Genomic DNA, 18,478 nt, shown 5'->3' on the forward strand with positions numbered 1-18,478 from the left:
CAACAGATCCTGTTGGGTGAGGGCTATTTTAGCAGTCTAGTGAAGTAGAAACTAGAGATGTCCGATAATGGCTTTTTTGCCGATATTCCGATATTGTCCAACTCTTAATTACCGATTCCGATATCAACCGATACCGATATATACAGTCGTGGAATTAACACATTATTATGCCTAATTTTGTTGTGATGCCCCGCTGGATGCATTAAACAATGTAACAAGGTTTTTCAAAATAAATCAACTCAAGTTATGGAAAAAAAAATGCCAACATAGCACTGCCATATTTATTATTGAAGTCACAAAGTGCATTCTTTTTTTTAACATGCTTCAAAACAACAAAACAAAGGAATTTGAGACATGCTCTCGAGGTTGAGGTGGGCGGGGTTTTAGGGGGTAGCGGGGGGTGTATATTGTAGCGTTTCGGAAGAGTTAGTGTTGCAAGTGTTTCTGGGTATTTGTTCTGTTGTGTTTATGTTGTGTTACGGTGCGGATGTTCTCCCGAAATGTGTTTGTCATTCTTGTTTGGTGTGGGTTCACAGTGTGGCGCATATTTGTAACAGTGTTAAAGTTGTTTATACGGCCACCCGCAGTGTGACCAGTATGGCTTTTGACCAAGTATGGATGCATTCACTTGTGTGTGTGAAAAGCCGTAAATATTATGTGACTGGGCCGGCACGCAAAGGCAGTGCCTTTAAGGTTTATTGGTGCTCTGTACTTCTCCCTACGTCCGTGTACACAGCGGCATTTTTAAAAGTCATAAAATTTACTTTTTGATACCGATGCCGATAATTTCCGATATTACATTTTAAAGCATTTATCGACCCGATAATATCGGCAGTCCGATATTATCGGACATCTCTAGTAGAAACCATAAACATGAATACAAACAGACTTCTTCATCATAAACGTCTTCAACAATAGAGAGTAGGCTTGCCTCAATACCAATATTTTGGTACCGGTACCAAAATGTATTTCGATACTTTTCAATACTTTTCTAAATAAAGGGTACCACAAAAAATAGTATTATTGGCTTTATTTTAACAAAGAATCTTACGGTACATTAAACATATGTTTATTATTGCAAGTTTGTCCTTAAATAAAATAGTGAACATACTAGACAACTTGTCTTTTAGTAGTAAGTAAACAAACAAAGACTCCTAATTAGTCTGCTGACATATGCAGTAACATATTGTGTCATTTATCATTCTATTATTTCATCAAAATTATAAAGGACAAACTGTAAAAATTGATTATTAATCTACTAGTTCATTTACTGTTAATATCTGCTTACTTTCTGTTTCGACATGTCCTATCTACACTTCTGTTAAAATGTAATAATCACTTATTCTTCTGTTGTTTGATACTTTACATTAATTTTGGATGATACCACAAATTTAAGTTAAAGTTAAAGTTAAAGTACCAATGATTGTCACACACACACTCGGTGTGGTAAAATGTGTCCTCTGCATTTGACCCATCCCCTTGTTCACCCCCTGGAAGGTGAGGGGAGCAGTGGGGAGCAGTGGTGGGCCGCGCCCGGGAATCATTTTTGGTGATTTAACCCCCAATTCCAACCCTTGGTGCTGAGTGCCAGGCAGGGAGTTAATGGGTCCCATTTTTATAGTCTTTGGTATGGCTCGGCCGGGATTTGAACTCACAACCTACCGATCTCAGGGCGGACACTATAACCACTAGGCCACTGAGTAGGTTTAGGTATCGATATAAGTATCAATCCGATACCAAGTAGTTACACCCATACTTGCCAACCCTCCCAATTTTCCCGGGAGACTCCCGAATTTCAGTGCCCCTCCCGAAAATCTCCCGGGGCAACCATTCTCCCGAATTTCTCCCGATTTCCACCCGTACAACATTATTGGGGGCGTGCCTTAAAGGCACTGCCTATAGCGTCCGCTTTTCCTCCATACAAACAGCATGCCTGCCCAGTCACATAATAAATGCAGCTTTTCACACACACAAGTAAATGCAATGCATACAGGTCACACTGAGGGTGGCCGTATAAACAACTTTAACACTGTTACAAATATGCGCCACACTGTGAACCCACACAAAACAAGAATGACAAACACATTTCGGGAGAACATCCGCACCGTAACACAACATAAACACAACAGAACAAATACCCAGAATCCCTTGCAGCACTAACTCTTGCGGGATGCTACAATATACACCCCCGTTACCACCAAACCCCGCCCCAGTATGTAGAATTAAATTATGGAATGGACTGAGCAAAGAAGTCAAAACAATGTACTAAAATGATCCAATTTAAGAGGTTGTTCAAACAATACAAAGTACAAGGAAGAAGAATTCTGATAAACATCAATTTTATTTTTCTAAAGCTGTTGGAGGACAGATACGGTTAGTACGCGGGTAACAAGGTGATGATTTCGTATTGCCTGGATGCAGAGAAAGAAGGATCAATCTTCTATTGTTAAGAAGCACAACGTACAAGAGAAGGAGACATGTCTTTGGAATTCCAATAACAAAAATTGACAATACAGAATGCAAAGAAAATGTTTTTGCAGGCAGAACAGAAAATACTGTGTACAGCAAGTTTAAAAGGGCTGCTGGGACAAAACGACAAGGCTGACAGGAAGACATGGACAATTATTAAAATATTTGCAGTGCATATACAAAGAGTCCACCAAAAATGTTAAAACACATGAAAACATGAAGAAAACGATAAAAAACGCAACAAAAAAGACATTAAGAGAGCACATGTCACGGCCCGGGCGCATGCCAATGTGCATTCATCTATGAACCCCGCGGAGCGCACCTCAGGACACGCCCACGGCCGCTCATCTCCGGCACGCGTCACTCCGGCGGCAGCAAGCAGCTGCAATCAATCTGCACTCAGTGCACCTGTGATTGATGAGCTTCCCGGGCTTCTTAAGCCAGTGCAGACCTGCGTTCCGTGCCAGAACGTAATCATCCGTTGGAGTACCATAAAGCAATCACCTAGCTCTATGCAACCTTGCTCTCTCTCTGTGTGTTCCCCACCGCCGTGTTTAATTGGTCTCGTATCTTCCTCGTCGTTCTTCTTGCAGTCTGCCTTCGATTCCGGACTGCTTCCCTCGATCCTCGACATCCCGCTTGGACACAGACTTCCTACGCCCCGCTATAGCCCCCGACTTCCTGCTTGATTCACGGATCTACAAACCCCGTTTCCATATGAGTTGGGAAATTGTGTTAGATGTAAATATAAACGGAATACAATGATTTGCAAATCTTTTTCAACCCATTTTCAGTTGAATATGTAACAAAGACAACATATTTGATGTTCAAACTCATAAACTTTATTTTTTTTTTGCTAATAATAATTAACTTAGAATTTCATGGCTGCAACACGTGCCAAAGTAGTTGGGAAAAGGCATGTTCACCACTGTGTTACATGGCCTTTCCTTTTAACAACACTCAGTAAACGTTTGGGAACTGAGGAGACACATTTTTAAGCTTCTCAGGTGGAATTCTTTCCCATTCTTGCTTGATGTACAGCTTAAGTTGTTCAACAGTCCGGGGGTCTCCGTTGTGGTATTTTTGGCTTCATAATGCGCCACACATTTTCAATGGGAGACAGGTCTGGACTACAGGCAGGCCAGTCTAGCACCCGAACTCTTTTACTATGAAGCCACGTTGATGTAACACGTGGCTTGGCATTGTCTTGCTTAAATAAGCAGGGGCGTCCATGGTAACGTTGCTTGGATGGCAACATATGTTGCTCCAAAACCTGTATGTACCTTTCAGCATTAATGGCGCCTTCACAGATGTGTAAGTTACCCATGTCTTGGGCACTAATACACCCCCATACCATCACAGATGCTGGCTTTTCAACTTTGCGCCTATAACAATCCGGATGGTTCTTTTCCTCTTTGGTCCGGTGGACACGACGTCCACAGTTTCCAAAAACAATTTGAAATGTGGACTCGTCAGACCACAGAACACTTTTCCACTTTGTATCAGTCCATCTTAGATGAAATCAGGCCCAGCGAAGCCGACGGCGTTTCCGGGTGTTGTTGATAAACGGCTTTCGCCTTGCATAGGAGAGTTTTAACTTGCACTTACAGATGTAGCGACCAACTCTAGTTACTGACAGTGGGTTTCTGAAGGGTTCCTGAGCCCATGTGGTGATATCCTTTACACACTGATGTCGCTTGTTGATGCAGTACAGCCTGAGGGATCGAAGGTAATGGGCTTAGCTGCTTACGTGCAGTGATTTCTCAAGATTCTCTGAACCCTTTGATGATATTACAGACCGTAGATGGTGAAATCCCTAAATTCCTTGCAATAGCTGGTTGAGAAAGGTTTTTCTTAAACTGTTCAACAATTTGCTCACGCATTTGTTGACAAAGTGGTGACCCTCGCCCCATCCTTGTTTGTGAATGACTGAGCATTTCATGGAATCTACTTTTATACCCAATCATGGAACCCACCTGTTCCCAATTTGCCTGTTCACCTGTGGGATGTTCCAAATAAGTGTTTGATGAGCATTCCTCAACTTTATCAGTATTTATTGCCACCTTTCCCAACTTCTTTGTCACGTGTTGCTGGCATCAAATTCTAAAGTTGATGATTATTTGCAACAAAAAAAAATGTTTATCAGTTTGAACATCAAATATGTTGTCTTTGTAGCATATTCAACTGAATATGGGTTGAAAATGATTTGCAAATCATTGTATTCCGTTTGTATTTACATCTAACACAATTTCCCAACTCATATGGAAACGGGGTTTGGACTTGCCTCTCGCTCGACATTTACGGTAACGCTCAACAGCTAATCTACACACATAGTCTCACACACATACACGCTTGGATTTTTGTCACACTCAATTCACTAGTTGATTATATTATATTATTGTTTGGTTATTATATATATGGTAATGTATATAATAAATACATGGAGTTATACAATGCCCCTTGTTGTCTGTGCCGTCTACTCCCCCTAGTACACAACAGCACAGAGCTGATTTTACACACAGCTACAAAAGTAAAACACAACAAAAAATGAGCAATAAATGCACATGCTCAGCTGTTGCCATTTCTAGAACAGAGTAGCGTATAGTTCTAACTTATATCTGTCAGTAGACTCATATGGAAGCGCTATAAACCACAACATGGTAGACGGGGAGAAGACGCAGTGGAAGTCGAGCCACGTAATTAAGACCGCTCACAAATCGGCGCATCCTGAAGAGACGCTCAGAAAGCGTCTTGAAGATGATCTGTAAAACATAATCTATGCAAAATGTTGACCAAACAACCACCATCACATGTTATGTGCACTACAAGGAAGTGTTTTGAATTCAGGAAAAAAATCATAATATGACCCCTTTAATGCTTGAGGAGGATTTGAAAGCAAATAATAGCTTTTCTGATTTTATTCTTCCAAAAACAATTTGAAATGTGGACTCGTCAGACCGCAGAACAATTTTCCACTTTGCATCAGTCCATCTCAGATGAGCTGGGTGTTGTTGATAAATGTATTTCGCTTTGCATAGTAGAGTTTTAACTTGCACTTACAGATGTAGTGACTAACTGTAGTTACTGTCAGTGGTTTTCTGAAGTGTTCCTGAGCCCATGTGGTGATATCCTTTACACACTGATGTCGTTTTATGATGCAGCACCGCCTGGGGGATCGAAGGTCACGGGCATTCAATGAGGGTTTTCAGCCTTGCCGCTTACATGCAGTGATTTTGTCCAGATTCTCTGAACCTTTTGATGGTATTACGAACCGTAGATGGTGAAATCCCAAAATTCCTTGCAATAGCTCGTTGAGAAATGTTATTCTTGAACTGGTCGACAATTTGCTCACGCATTTGTTCACAAAGTGGTGACCCTCGCCCCATCCTTGTTCGTGAATGACTGAGCATTTCACGAAAGCTGCTTTTATATCCAATCATGGCACCCACCTGTTCCCAATAAGCCTGTTCACCTGTGGGATGTTCCAAATAAGTGTTTGATGAGCATTCCTCAACTTTCTCAGTCTTTTTTGCCACTTGTGCCACCTTTTTTGAAATATGTTGCAGGCATCAAATTCTAAATTAGCCTTTTTTTTTTTGCAAAAAATAACAAAGTTTACCAGTTCGAACGTTACGTATCTTGTCTTTGCAGTCTATTCAATTGAATATAGGTTGAAAAGGATTTGCAAATTATTGTATTCTGTTTTTATTTACGATTTATATAAGGTGTCAACTTCACTGGTTTTGGGGTTTGTAGCTTTGTATTTTAAACATACTCTTTAATAAGATATTTTTAAATGTTGTTTTTCTGATCAATACATTTCTAACATTTTAGGTCAGGTACTTGTAAATAAATTGCCGTATTCTTCGAGAACCACTTCTAATCATCTTGGGTGTGAGGGTTGAAATCTTGAATGTTTCCTCCTCGTTGTGTTTCCACTTGAAAATGAAAAAAAAACCATTCAAATGGACATTGAAGGCCAGACAAGAGTTGCAATAACAGTGTAAATACATTAGATGTGAGATATTAGGCTTTAAGATCCCAATCTGTGTGCCCATTTTAAAAGGATTTACAAAGCTTAGAGATTTGTGTACGAATGTGTGTGTGTCTGTCAGTGTGTGTGTGCGTGTTAGGCTCTTCCAGCGTTAAAAAACAGCAGAAAAGGTCACTGATGAAATGTCAGCAGCCGTGACAGCCTGTCTATCTGATGTCTTTATGCCGATTGTTGTCGGTCTGTTTGTCCTAGTCCATGAAAACACTGCTTGCCAAATATCTCTGTTGAAGCTAAAAAAAACGAATGAAGAAAAAAAACGTAATAAGATTTTTTTTTAAATAATAGCTTTACCCTGCAAAGACAAAAAAAATAACAGAAATGCTTCCACAATAATGACATCAGACCTTCTGGGAATTTGCTATCACTGAACAAAAATGTAGAGTGGTCTTTTATTGTGGGCAATATAAGGCACACTTGTGCTGTTTACATACATCTACTGATGCTTAGTCTGGACACATCCTCAGTGACCTCTTGGATTCACCGGGCGTTTCGGGTCTCTCAACTGGTCATACGCCCTCCTCCAAGCGACCCAACCGGGGGTGATCAAATCCCCCGGCTTGTGTCCAGTCGGCTCGCTAGCTACCATGACTCCAAGGATCTCCTCTTTTGAGCCACAACCATCTCGAGGCCCTTTCCGCCGCTTCGGTGGTACTGCGGATGGCTCTACTCTTTCTCTCTCCATCGATGCCCAAACTGCTGAAGGCTCTGACCAAGGAACGGGCTGCAAATCCTCTACATCCAACCTCCACAGGGAAACACCTTGCTCTCCAACCAGCCTGCTGACAGTCGCTGACCAGTCCTGCATACTTGGAGAGCTTCCTCTCGAAGGCTTCTTCCAGGCGATCTTCCCACGGGACTGTCAGCTCCAGCAGCACAGCTTGTTTGGTGGACTCAGACACAAGGACAATGTCTGGTCGCAGGGTGGTGACTGCGATATGGCTGGGGAACTTCAGATGGTTTTCAAGGTCCACCAACAACTGCCAGTCTTTTGCAGACGTCAGGATGCCTGCTGATGTTTTCCTAGCAGGAGTTGGCGTGTCCCCAGCTCTGACAAAGGCGATGGTTTTCTTGGAGGGGTGGAACTGTTTTGCCCATGCCAGTCCTGTGCTAATGGCTTCAGCGATGGTCTTCAGGACTTGGTCATGCCTCCACCTGTACCTTCCATCTCCAAGTGCCTTTGTACAGCAACTGAGGATGTGTTCCAGGGTTCCTCGCTTGGAGCACAGTGGGCATGCTGATGTCTCTGCTATGCCCCATGTGTGCAGGTTTGAAGGGCTTGGGAGCACATCATATACTGCCTGGATGAGAAATTGGATGCGTTGCGGCTCGGCTTTCCAAAGCTCAGCCCAGGTCACTCTCCTCTCAACCGCATTCTCCCATCTTGTCCAAGCTCCCTGTTGCTTCATTCCAACAGCCTTGCAGGTTCTTGTCTCCTCCACTGCCGCTCTCACCTCATCCTGAACAAGACGTCGGCCTTCCTTCCCCCTAGTGTTCAGTTGGGGAGTTGGAAAGGACCCTAGCCCAGCTCGACCCCGTGTAACTGCTCCAACCAGGCTCCTGTGTCGCAGCCTTGCATCTGCCTCTTGAACTGATTCCTCTGCCCTCCATTTCCTGCCAGTCCTCACTTGGATCCCTGCTTTGGCCACCTTCGGATCACTTGAGTCCCTGTACTGTACCACTTCTCTGGCTCTAGTTACCTTAAATTCCTCCTCCAAGGATTTGAAAGGCAACTGCAGTTTGTTGCTGTTCCCGTAGAGTGCAATGCTACTCAGGCTCTTAGGTAGTCCCAGCCATCTCCGGAGGTGGTTGCTGACCCTCCGCTCTAGGATCTCAACTGTCGAGATGGGGAACGAGTAGATGAGGAGGGGCCACAGGATCCTGGGAAGAATGCCATGCTGGTAAATCCAGGCTTTAAACTTCCCAGGTAAGCCTGACTTGTCCACGGATTTCAGCCAGCCATCCAACTCAGCGCATGTCGACTGGATGGATGTTGTGTCTCTCAAAGAGCAGTCAAAAACCTTGCCCAAGCTCTTGACTGGCTTCTCTGAGATAGTTGGAATGGCCGTGCCTGAGATGTTAAACCGGAACTTGTCCTCCACCTTACCCTTCTTCAGCACCAATTGAAATGAATTAATTAACTCATATTATGTTTTGCATATGGTGAATGTTTACATTCATCTTGGAGAAAGCAAACCACCAGGTTTAAGTACAAACCCCGTTTCCATATGAGTTGGGAAATTGTTAGATGTAAATATAAACGGAATACAATGATTTGCAAATCATTTTCAACCCATATTCAATTGAATGCACTACAAAGACAAGATATTTGATGTTCAAACTCATAAGCTTTATTTTATTTTTTTGCAAATAATAATTAACTTAGAATTTCATGGCTGCAACACGTGCCAAAGTAGTTGGGAAAGGGCATGTTCACCACTGTGTTACATGGCCTTTCCTTTTAACACTCAGTAAACGTTTGGGAACTGAGGAGACACATTTGTTAAGCTTCTCAGGTGGAATTCTTTCCCATTCTTGCTTGATGTACAGCTTAAGTTGTTCAACAGTCCGGGGGTCTCCGTTGTGGTATTTTAGGCTTCATAATGCGCCACACATTTTTAATGGGAGACAGGTCTGGACTACAGGCAGGCCAGTCTAGTACCCGCACTCTTTTACTATGAAGCCACGCTGAAATAAGCAGGGGCATCCATGGTAACGTTGCTTGGATGGCAACATATGTTGCTCCAAAACCTCCATGTACCTTTCAGCATTAATGGCGCCTTCACAGATGTGTAAGTTACCCATGTGTTGGGCACTAATACACCCCCATACCATCACAGATGCTGGCTTTTCAACTTTGCGCCTATAACAATCCGGATGGTTCTTTTCCTCTTTGGTCCGGAGGACACGACGTCCACAGTTTCCAAAAACAATTTGAAATGTGGACTCGTCAGACCACAGAACACTTTTCCACTTTGTATCAGTCCATCTTAGATGAGCTCAGGCCCAGCGAAGCCGTTTCTGGGTGTTGTTGATAAACGGTTTTCGCCTTGCATAGGAGAGTTTTAACTTGCACTTACAGATGTAGCGATCAACTGTAGTTACTGACAGTGGGTTTCTGAAGTGTTCCTGAGCCCATGTGGTGATATCCTTTACACACTGATGTCGCTTGTTGATGCAGTACAGCCTGAGGGATCGAAGTTCACGGGTTTAGCTGCTTACGTGCAGTGATTTCTCCAGATTCTCTGAACCTTTTGATGATATTATGGACCGTAGATGGTGAAATCCCTAAATTCCTTGCAATAGCTGGTTGAGAAAGGTTTTTTTAAACTGTTCTACAATTTGCTCACGCATTTGTTGACAAAGTGGTGACCCTCGCCCCATCCTTGTTTGTGAATGACTGAGCATTTCATGGAATCTACTTTTATACCCAATCATGGCACCCACCTGTTCCCAATTTGCCTGTTCACCTGTGGGATGTTCCAAATAAGTGTTTGATGAGCATTCCTCAACTTTATCAGTATTTATTGCCACCTTTCCCAACTTCTTTGTCACGTGTTGCTGGCATCAAATTCTAAAGTTAATGATTATTTGCACAATACATTTTTTTTTATCAGTTTGAACATCAAATATGTTGTCTTTGTAGCATATTCAACTGAATATGGGTTGAAAATGATTTGCAAATCATTGTATTCCGTTTATTTTTACATCTAACACAATTTCCCAACTCATATGGAAACGGAGTTTGTAGATGATCTCAGGCACAGCGAAGCCAGCGGCGTTTCTGGGTGTTGTTGATAAATGGCTTTGACTTTGCATAGTACAGTTTTAACTTTCACTTACAGATGTAGCGACAAACTGTAGTTACTGACAGTGGTTTTCTGAAGTGTCTGAGCCCATGTGGTGATATCCTTTACACACTGATGTCGCAAAAGAAAAGAAAGGTTAAGCTTTTCAATCTGGCCCGCCGGACATTCCCAAATAATTGTTTTATATTTTTAAGATGGAAACTGTGGCTGCCATTATGATGTGCAGTAATGTTTTCAAATGACCGTAAGTCTTGAATTATACAAAGTATTTCAATGGTTGGAATCTACGCTTTTGCATGCATTACTAGTTACTATGGTAATCTAATTGGTTACAATGGTAATCTAATTAGTTACTATGGTAATCTAAGTCACAGCAGCTCAGACGAGGCACCAAGCAGTGTGGGTGGAGAGCGTTTCCACAGAGTGTTTCCAGAGCGGCCAGCCTGAAATGCGGGTGTCAGGGACAAGACGCAGAAGGAGATTTTTACAACTAAGTTCTGCAAGAAAAGTGATATTATATCAGATTGTAGGTGGGGTTTTTTTACCCTTCGCGTTCATATTTCGCAGTTTGTTGTATTTTTGGTGCGTTTTGCTTGATTGTAAAATATGTCGATCGAGAGACGGTGTGACGTTCATATGTTGTCAATATTCAGTGTTTTATCGCTCATAGTTAATATGGTAAATCAATTTTCATGTACATTCTGGGCATACTTGCCAAACTTGAGGTGGGGGGGGGGGGCGTGGTTGGGGCGGGGCGGGGGCGGGGTTGGGGGCGTGGTTAAGAGGGGAGGAGTATATTTACAGCTAGAATTCACCAAGTCGTTATTTTTTGCAAATATTAGCTCATTTGGAATTTGATGCCTGCAACATGTTTCAAAAAAGCTGGCACAGGTGGCAAAAAAGACTGAGAAAGTTGAGGAATGCTCATCAAACACTTATTTGGAACATCCCACAGGCTACTTGGGTATAAAAGCACCTTCCATTAAATGCTCAATCATTCACAAACAAGGATGGGGTAAGGGTCACCAAATGTGTGAGCAAATTGTCGAACAGTTTAAGAACAACATTTCTCAATCAGCTATTGCAAGGAATTTTTCCGGATTTCACCATCTACGGTCCGTAATATCATCAAAAGGTTCAGAGAATCTGGAGAAATCACTGCACGTAAGCGGCTATGCCCGTGACCTTTAATCCCTTTCTGTAAAGGATATCGCCACATGGGCTCAGGAACACTTAAAAAAAACACTGTCAGTAACCACAGTTAGTTGCTACATCTGTAAGTGCAAGTTAAAACTCTACTATGCAAAGCCAAAGCCATTTATCAACAACACCCAGAAACGCCGCTGGCTTCGCTGGGCCTGAGCTCATCTAAAATGGACCAAAAGTATCAAGTATTTCATATATATATATATATATATATATATATATATATATATATATATATATATATATATATATATATATATATATATATATAAGAAATACTTGACTTTCAGTGAATTCTAGCTATATATATATATTTATTTTATTATATATAAGATAAATACTTGAATTTCAGTGTTCATTTATTTACACATATACACACACATAACACTCATCTACTCATTGTTGAGTTAAGGGTTGAATTGTCCATCCTTGTTCTATTCTCTGTCACTATTTTTCTAACCATGCTGAACACCCTCTCTGATGATGCATTCTGCTTCGTCTCCTTATTGTGTGCGCAGTTGTGCACTGCACTCTCTAAAAGCCCTAGATGTTATTGTCACATATGCATGTACAGTAGATGGCAGTATTGTGCTGTTTAAGAGTGTCACAACATTGCTGTTTACGGCAGACGAACTGCTTTACGGTAGACGAAAACGTGACTGCTGTTGTTGTGTGTTGCCGTGCTGGGAGGACGTTAATGAAACTGCCTAACAATAAACCTACATAAGAATCCAAGAACTCGCCCTCGATTATTCTACAGTTATAACGTGATTGGGCAGGCACACTGTTTATATTGCGGGAAAGCGGACGTGAAAACAGGCTGTTGACACGTCACTCAGGTCCGCCTGAATTTCGGGAGGTTTTCGGGAGAAAATTTGTCCCGGGAGGTTTTTGGGAGAGGCGCTGAATTTCGGGAGTCTCCCGGAAAATCCGGGACGGTTGGCAAGTATGATTCTGGGTGTCTCATTCAGTAAAAAAATTTAAAATTTAATTCAGTTTTTAGCATTCAATCAGACATTATTGTGAGGTTTTTGTATTAGTGTTCCTAAAAATAGATATACCGGCCCTCAGACACATGTATTTCTCTAAATTTGGCCTCCGAGTCAAAATAATTGCCCAGGCCTGGCCTATATTGAATTGCCCTGACTCTGGAGGTGAAAGGAAGCTTTCAAAATAAAAGCCTGCCGAATTAATCCCTACTCCGCATCTGAGTCCTATCTTTTGATCAAGCCTGACAGTGTCAGACTTGTATATGGGTCAGGCTGACACATATACAATATGATAAATAAATAAAAAAATACAACATCACAACATAACATTAGATTAACTTAGCATTAGTTTGTCCTCAAACGAAAAACATACCTAAACAAAAACATATTTTTCCATTTTCCATCCTTTTTTAAAAATGCACCTGGGAGCCACTAGGGCGGCACTAAAGAGCCGCATGCGGCTTGGGAGCCGCGGGTTGCTGACCCCCGTTATAGCCTATATTGAATCGCCCTGACTCTGGAGGTGAAATGAAGCTTTCAAAATAAAAGCCTGCCGATTTAATCCCTACTCTGCATCTGAGTACTATCTTTTGACCAAGCCTGATATGTGTCAGGCTGACACATATACACATACTTGCCAACCCTCCCGGATTTTCCGGGAGACTCACGAAATTCAGCGCCTCTCCCGAAAACCTCCCGGGACAAATTTTCTCCCGAAAATCTCCCGAAATTCACGCGGAGCTGGAGGCCACGCCCCCTCCAGCTCCATGCGGACCTGAGTCCGCTTTCCCACGATATAAACAGCGTGCCTGCCCAATCACATTATAACTGTAGAATGATCGAGGGCGAGTTCTTGGTTTCTTATGTGGGTTTATTGTTAGGCAGTTTCATTAACGTCCTCCCAGCGCGACAACAACACACAACTACAGCAGTCATGTTTTCGTCTACCGTAAAGCAGTTCGTCTGCCGTAAACAGCAATGTTGTGACACTCTTAAACAGGACAATACTGCCATCTATAACATCAATAACATACGGCTTTTAGAGAGTGCAGTGCACAACTGCGCACACAACAAGGAGACGAAGCAGAAGAACGAGGAAGATACAGCCATGGCGACGCCGACGACGAGTAAGATGAAGAAATACGCTTTGTTGCACTTTTCCTGCCTGAGTCCGGCGATTAGTTGCAAATCTTGCTTTATTGATTGCTTGCACACAGCCAATCCAACACAAAACAAACTAGTCCCCGCCCGCACTCACTCTACCGCTCCCTCTCTTCTCTCGCCCACACACTCACAGACGTCAGTCACCTCACATGCTCACCTATTAAAGGGCCACACACACACATACGCTACTCTCATAACAGCTTGTAAGTTCCAAGCCGCAGCTGCGATTGGACCTGGATAGCCTCCGGGAAGAAGTAGTGGACTACCAAGTGCTTGGCACTGAAGATCTTCCACAGGAGGCAAAGATTGACCGGTTTTGGGCCATGCTAGGGAGAGATGGAAGATTCCAGACTCTAATGCATTTGATGAAAGCACTTTTTGTGCGTGCCACACATCAATGCATCATCAGAGAGGGTGTTCAGCATGGTTAGAAAAATAGTGACAGAGAATAGAACAAGGATGGACAATTCAACCCTTAACTCAACAATGAGTAGATGAGTGTTATGTGTGTGTATATGTGTAAATAAATGAACACTGAAATTCAAGTATTTATTTTATTTATATATACATATATATATATATAATAAAATAAATATATTTATATATAGCTAGAATTCACTGAAAGTCAAGTATTTCTTATATATATATATATATATATATATATATATATATATATATATATATATATATATATATATATATATGAAATACTTGACTTGGTGAATTCTATTCTAGCTGTAAATATACTCCTCCCCTCTTAACCACGCCTTCCGCCCCACCCCCGACCACGACCACCCCACCTCCCGAAATCGGAGGTCTCAAGGTTGGCAAGTATGCTCCTGAGCAGGGGCGCCAAAAAGGGGGGGTAAAGGAGACGGTTTCTAGGGGCCCATGATGGAGGGGGGCCCAGAGAGGCCCCTAATGATGATGAAATTATAATACAGAAAAAATAATGACACTGTGTTGGGGGCCCTGTAAAGATTATTTTCATGGGATGGGGCCCAAAATCCCTAGCGGCGCCCCTGCTCCTGAACATAAGTCGCACCCCCGGCCAAACTATGAAAAAAACTGCGACTTATAGTCCGAAAAATACGGTACCCAATATGATGAAAAAGATAAAATACAACATAACATTAACTTAGCATTAGTTTGTTCTCAAACAAAAAACATACTGAAACAAAAAAAATATTTTTCCATTTTCCATTCTTTAAAAAAAAAGGCTCCTGGGAGCCACTGGGGCGGCACTAAAGGGCCGCATGCGGCTCGGGAGCCGCGGGTTGCTGACCGCCGGTATAAATGGACATCCTGCAGGTGTACCTAATGAAGTGACCGCTAGCATGCATAAGCCAAGACGAGCTCCGCCTCGATTCCGCATGTTTACGTAACAAGAGTCGGTACCGGTGTCTTCGTTAAAGACACACCGAATACAGACACTATTTTCCGGCTTCTTTCCCCTCCCGCCATCGTCCTTATATGTCGTGTTCCGAGACAAGCCAGCGTCCTCCGTGACGATGACGCCGCGTCGCGTCCTCTTCCCCCTCCTTCGTGTCCGCGTCTCCTCGGCTCTCCTCCGCGGCATCTTCGTCCCGGGCCTGGCCGCCCACTGATGCTGTGATCCGGGGCAAGAGAGGCAGCATGGTGCGCATCGCCAGCGCGCTGGGGCTCATCATGTTCAGCGTGGCGCTGCTCATCCTGTCCTTCATCAGCTACGTGTCCATCAAGAAGGACTTCCTTCTCGGAACCCCCCGATACGGACCGAACGGGGGACCCAGGATGTACATGTTCCACGCCGGGTATCGGTGAGTGCGGAGCGGCGTGTGCAATGTTGTGTTTGCGGGGTCGGGGGGAGGCTACTGGGGGAAGCTGCTGGTGATAATTATTGATTTCTGTCACTTATGTTGCTTATTGTGGCCGCGAAATGAATGAATGAATGTTAGCACTTTACCTCAAGGTGAGGGCCTCAGTCCTGCCTCAATAGTAGGCCTGAATGTCATCATCTATACTGCATTTTACATTCTCAACACAACCTAAATGTGAATATTGCATGTATCTATTCAGCATTGGCAACAGTCATATAAGTGGTGAAATAAACACTTGCTAATATATAAATGACAATATACCAAAATAAAAACAACCCAACCTTGGAATGCAAACGATTAATCGATTAGCAAAAGTTTGGGTTTAGAGTCTGTTGTATCGATAATTATTAATTATTTTGACTACCACATTCACCCAGTGTTGTATAATTGCAACAATTATATAACAAGCTCTAAATGAAATTTGATGCATCTGTTCCACAATAACTACATATGTACATGCTCTAGACCAGGGGTCCCCAAACCTTTTGACTCGGGGGCCGCATTGGGTTAAAAAAAATTTGGCCTGGGGCTGGGCTGTATATTTATATATATATATATATATATATATATATATATATATATATATATATATATATATATATATATATATATATATATATACATACATATACACACATATATATATCAATAATTATTAATTATTTTGACTACCACATTCACCCAGTGTTGTATAATTGTGTAAAAGTGGTTATATTGATTTGTTTTACTATCAAAAAAATGTTCTTCTGTTATTCTTTAAAAACTTGGGAAATAAATACCTGCACACAGGAGGATACAACTGAGTTTAATTCTGAGCCAATAGTAGGACATCATTTGAATATTTCATTGATATTGTTTCACTGCCACCCTGTGTTTTTGTCTGATTATAAATGTGGTCAAAAATGTCTTCATTCAAGATCTTGAAAATTTGAAGTAATCAATTGGGACAGAAGAATACGTGTTTATTACTGTAGAGGTTGCCCTCCAGTGGGTTCTTTGGACCACCACACACTGCCAGGAGAGCCCGGAATTCAGGGTACAACACCGTTTTATTTTCATACATGTGGAGAGGCTTTTGCTTTCCAGCAAAATGTCTTTCTCGTTGTTCGTGTCTCCCTCTCTCTCTCTGGCTCCCACTCCAACTCCAACAACGTGTCTCATCCCGGCTGCTGCTAATAAAGGCGACAGGTGATTAGATAACAAGGCCCACCTGGGCCATCTACTCACCTGTCGCTGTCTTCGAGGCCGGTCCTGGCACACCCTGTTCCGCGGCAGGCCCGCAGGCCACCCCCCCCCCCCCCCCCCCCCCCCACAATTACATTTGAACAGAAATGTAGATAGAACCATGTTACAACAGAAAGTAACCAGATGGTAACAGTAAGTTAACAAGTAGATTAATAAAAGTTTTGACAAAATAATATCACCATAAATGATGTAATATGTAACTGCATCGTTCAGCAGCCGAATTAGGAGCGTTTGAAATTATTATATTATCATTTACATACCAAATAATGTTTCTTGATACACAGTCGTCCCTTGCCAAATCGCTCTTCAAATATTACGGCTTCACCATGTCGCAGATTTTTTTATTTGAAAGCATATTCTACAACATTTTTTTGCCTAAATCAAGCATTTTCAAGCCCACAGATGGCTGAATGTACTAAAAATATCAATACTACAGTAGCATTGGCCATTGGAGGGGTCCAAACCAATCAGATTGTGCTTTTTAGTATTGTGGCCACTGATTGGCTCAGACTCAGGCAGAATTAGTATATTGGATTAAAAGGGCATAAAAAGATGACTAAATGCTGTTTTTTCATGTTTAGAGGGCTCTTGAAATGTTGAGAAACGTATTTAGAAGGCCGTAACAATTTTGTTTATGCTGTATCTATGAAAATACTGGATTTATGATTCCTACTTTGTGGATAGCAATAGCGGCTGCAGCTGTAGCAGTCGTTGTAAATGGATGGATGGATGGATGGTGTGAAAGTTCCCTAACATGAGGTTGCTGTGTCTTTATTTAATCTCTGGTCATTTTTCATGCCGCTCCTACAAAACCCAAAACCAGTGAAGTTGGCGCCGGATACAATGATTTGCAAATACTTTTCAATCTATATTCAATTGAATAGACTGCAAAGACAAGATATGTAAAGTTCGAACTGAGACTCTTTGTTATTTTTTGCAAATATTAGCTCATTTGGAATTTGATGCCTGCAACATGTTTCAAAAAAGCTGGCACAAGTGGCAAAAAAGACTGAGAAAGTTGAGGAATGCTCATCAAACACTTATTTGGAACATCCCACAGGCTACTTGGGTATAAAAGCACCTTCCATTAAATGCTCAGTCATTCACAAACAAGGATGGGGTAAGGGTCACCAAATGTGTGAGCAAATTGTCGAACAGTTTAAGAACAACATTTCTCAATCAGCTATTGCAAGGAATTTTTCCGGATTTCACCATCTACGGTCCGTAATATCATCAAAAGGTTCAGAGAATCTGGAGAAATCACTGCACGTAAGCGGCTATGACCGTGACCTTTAATCCCTTTCTGTAAAGGATATCGCCACATGGGCTCAGGAACACTTAAAAAAAACACTGTCAGTAACTACAGTTAGTTGCTACATCTGTAAGTGCAAGTTAAAACTCTACTATGCAAAGCCAAAGCCATTTATCAACAACACCCAGAAACGCCGCTGGCTTCGCTGGGCCTGAGCTCATCTAAAATGGACCAAAAGAGAGAATAGAACCATCTGGACTGTTATAGGCGCAAAGTTGAAAAGCCAGCATCTGTGATGGTTTTGGGGGTGTATTAGTGCCCAAGGCATGGGTAACATACACATCTGTGAAGGCACCAGTAATGCTGAAAGGTACATACAGGTTTTGGAGCAACATATGTTGCCATCCAAGCAATGTTATCATGGTCGCCCCTGC

At 42.2% G+C, this 18,478-nt stretch overlaps 1 protein-coding gene across 3 annotated transcripts in view; it reads left to right on the top strand.

Moving 5' to 3' along the window:
• The window catches only part of st8sia3 (ST8 alpha-N-acetyl-neuraminide alpha-2,8-sialyltransferase 3), a 144,676-nt gene that overhangs the window by 102,167 nt on the left and 24,031 nt on the right, over positions 1–18,478 (top strand). For 2 of the 3 annotated variants that reach the window (XM_061980836.2, XM_061980838.2), the window contains exon 1: positions 15,089–15,487. The exons of the other annotated variant lie outside the window; for it this stretch is intronic. In XM_061980836.2, the coding sequence (XP_061836820.2) occupies positions 15,324–15,487 (164 nt within the window). In that variant the 5' untranslated portion in view covers positions 15,089–15,323. Of the gene's footprint in view, positions 1–15,088; positions 15,488–18,478 lie in introns of those variants that run through there. 3 annotated transcript variants of the gene reach the window in all.

Source organism: Nerophis lumbriciformis, linkage group LG20 (genome assembly GCF_033978685.3).
Source record: "Nerophis lumbriciformis linkage group LG20, RoL_Nlum_v2.1, whole genome shotgun sequence".
NCBI classification, from domain to species: Eukaryota; Metazoa; Chordata; class Actinopteri; order Syngnathiformes; family Syngnathidae; genus Nerophis; species Nerophis lumbriciformis.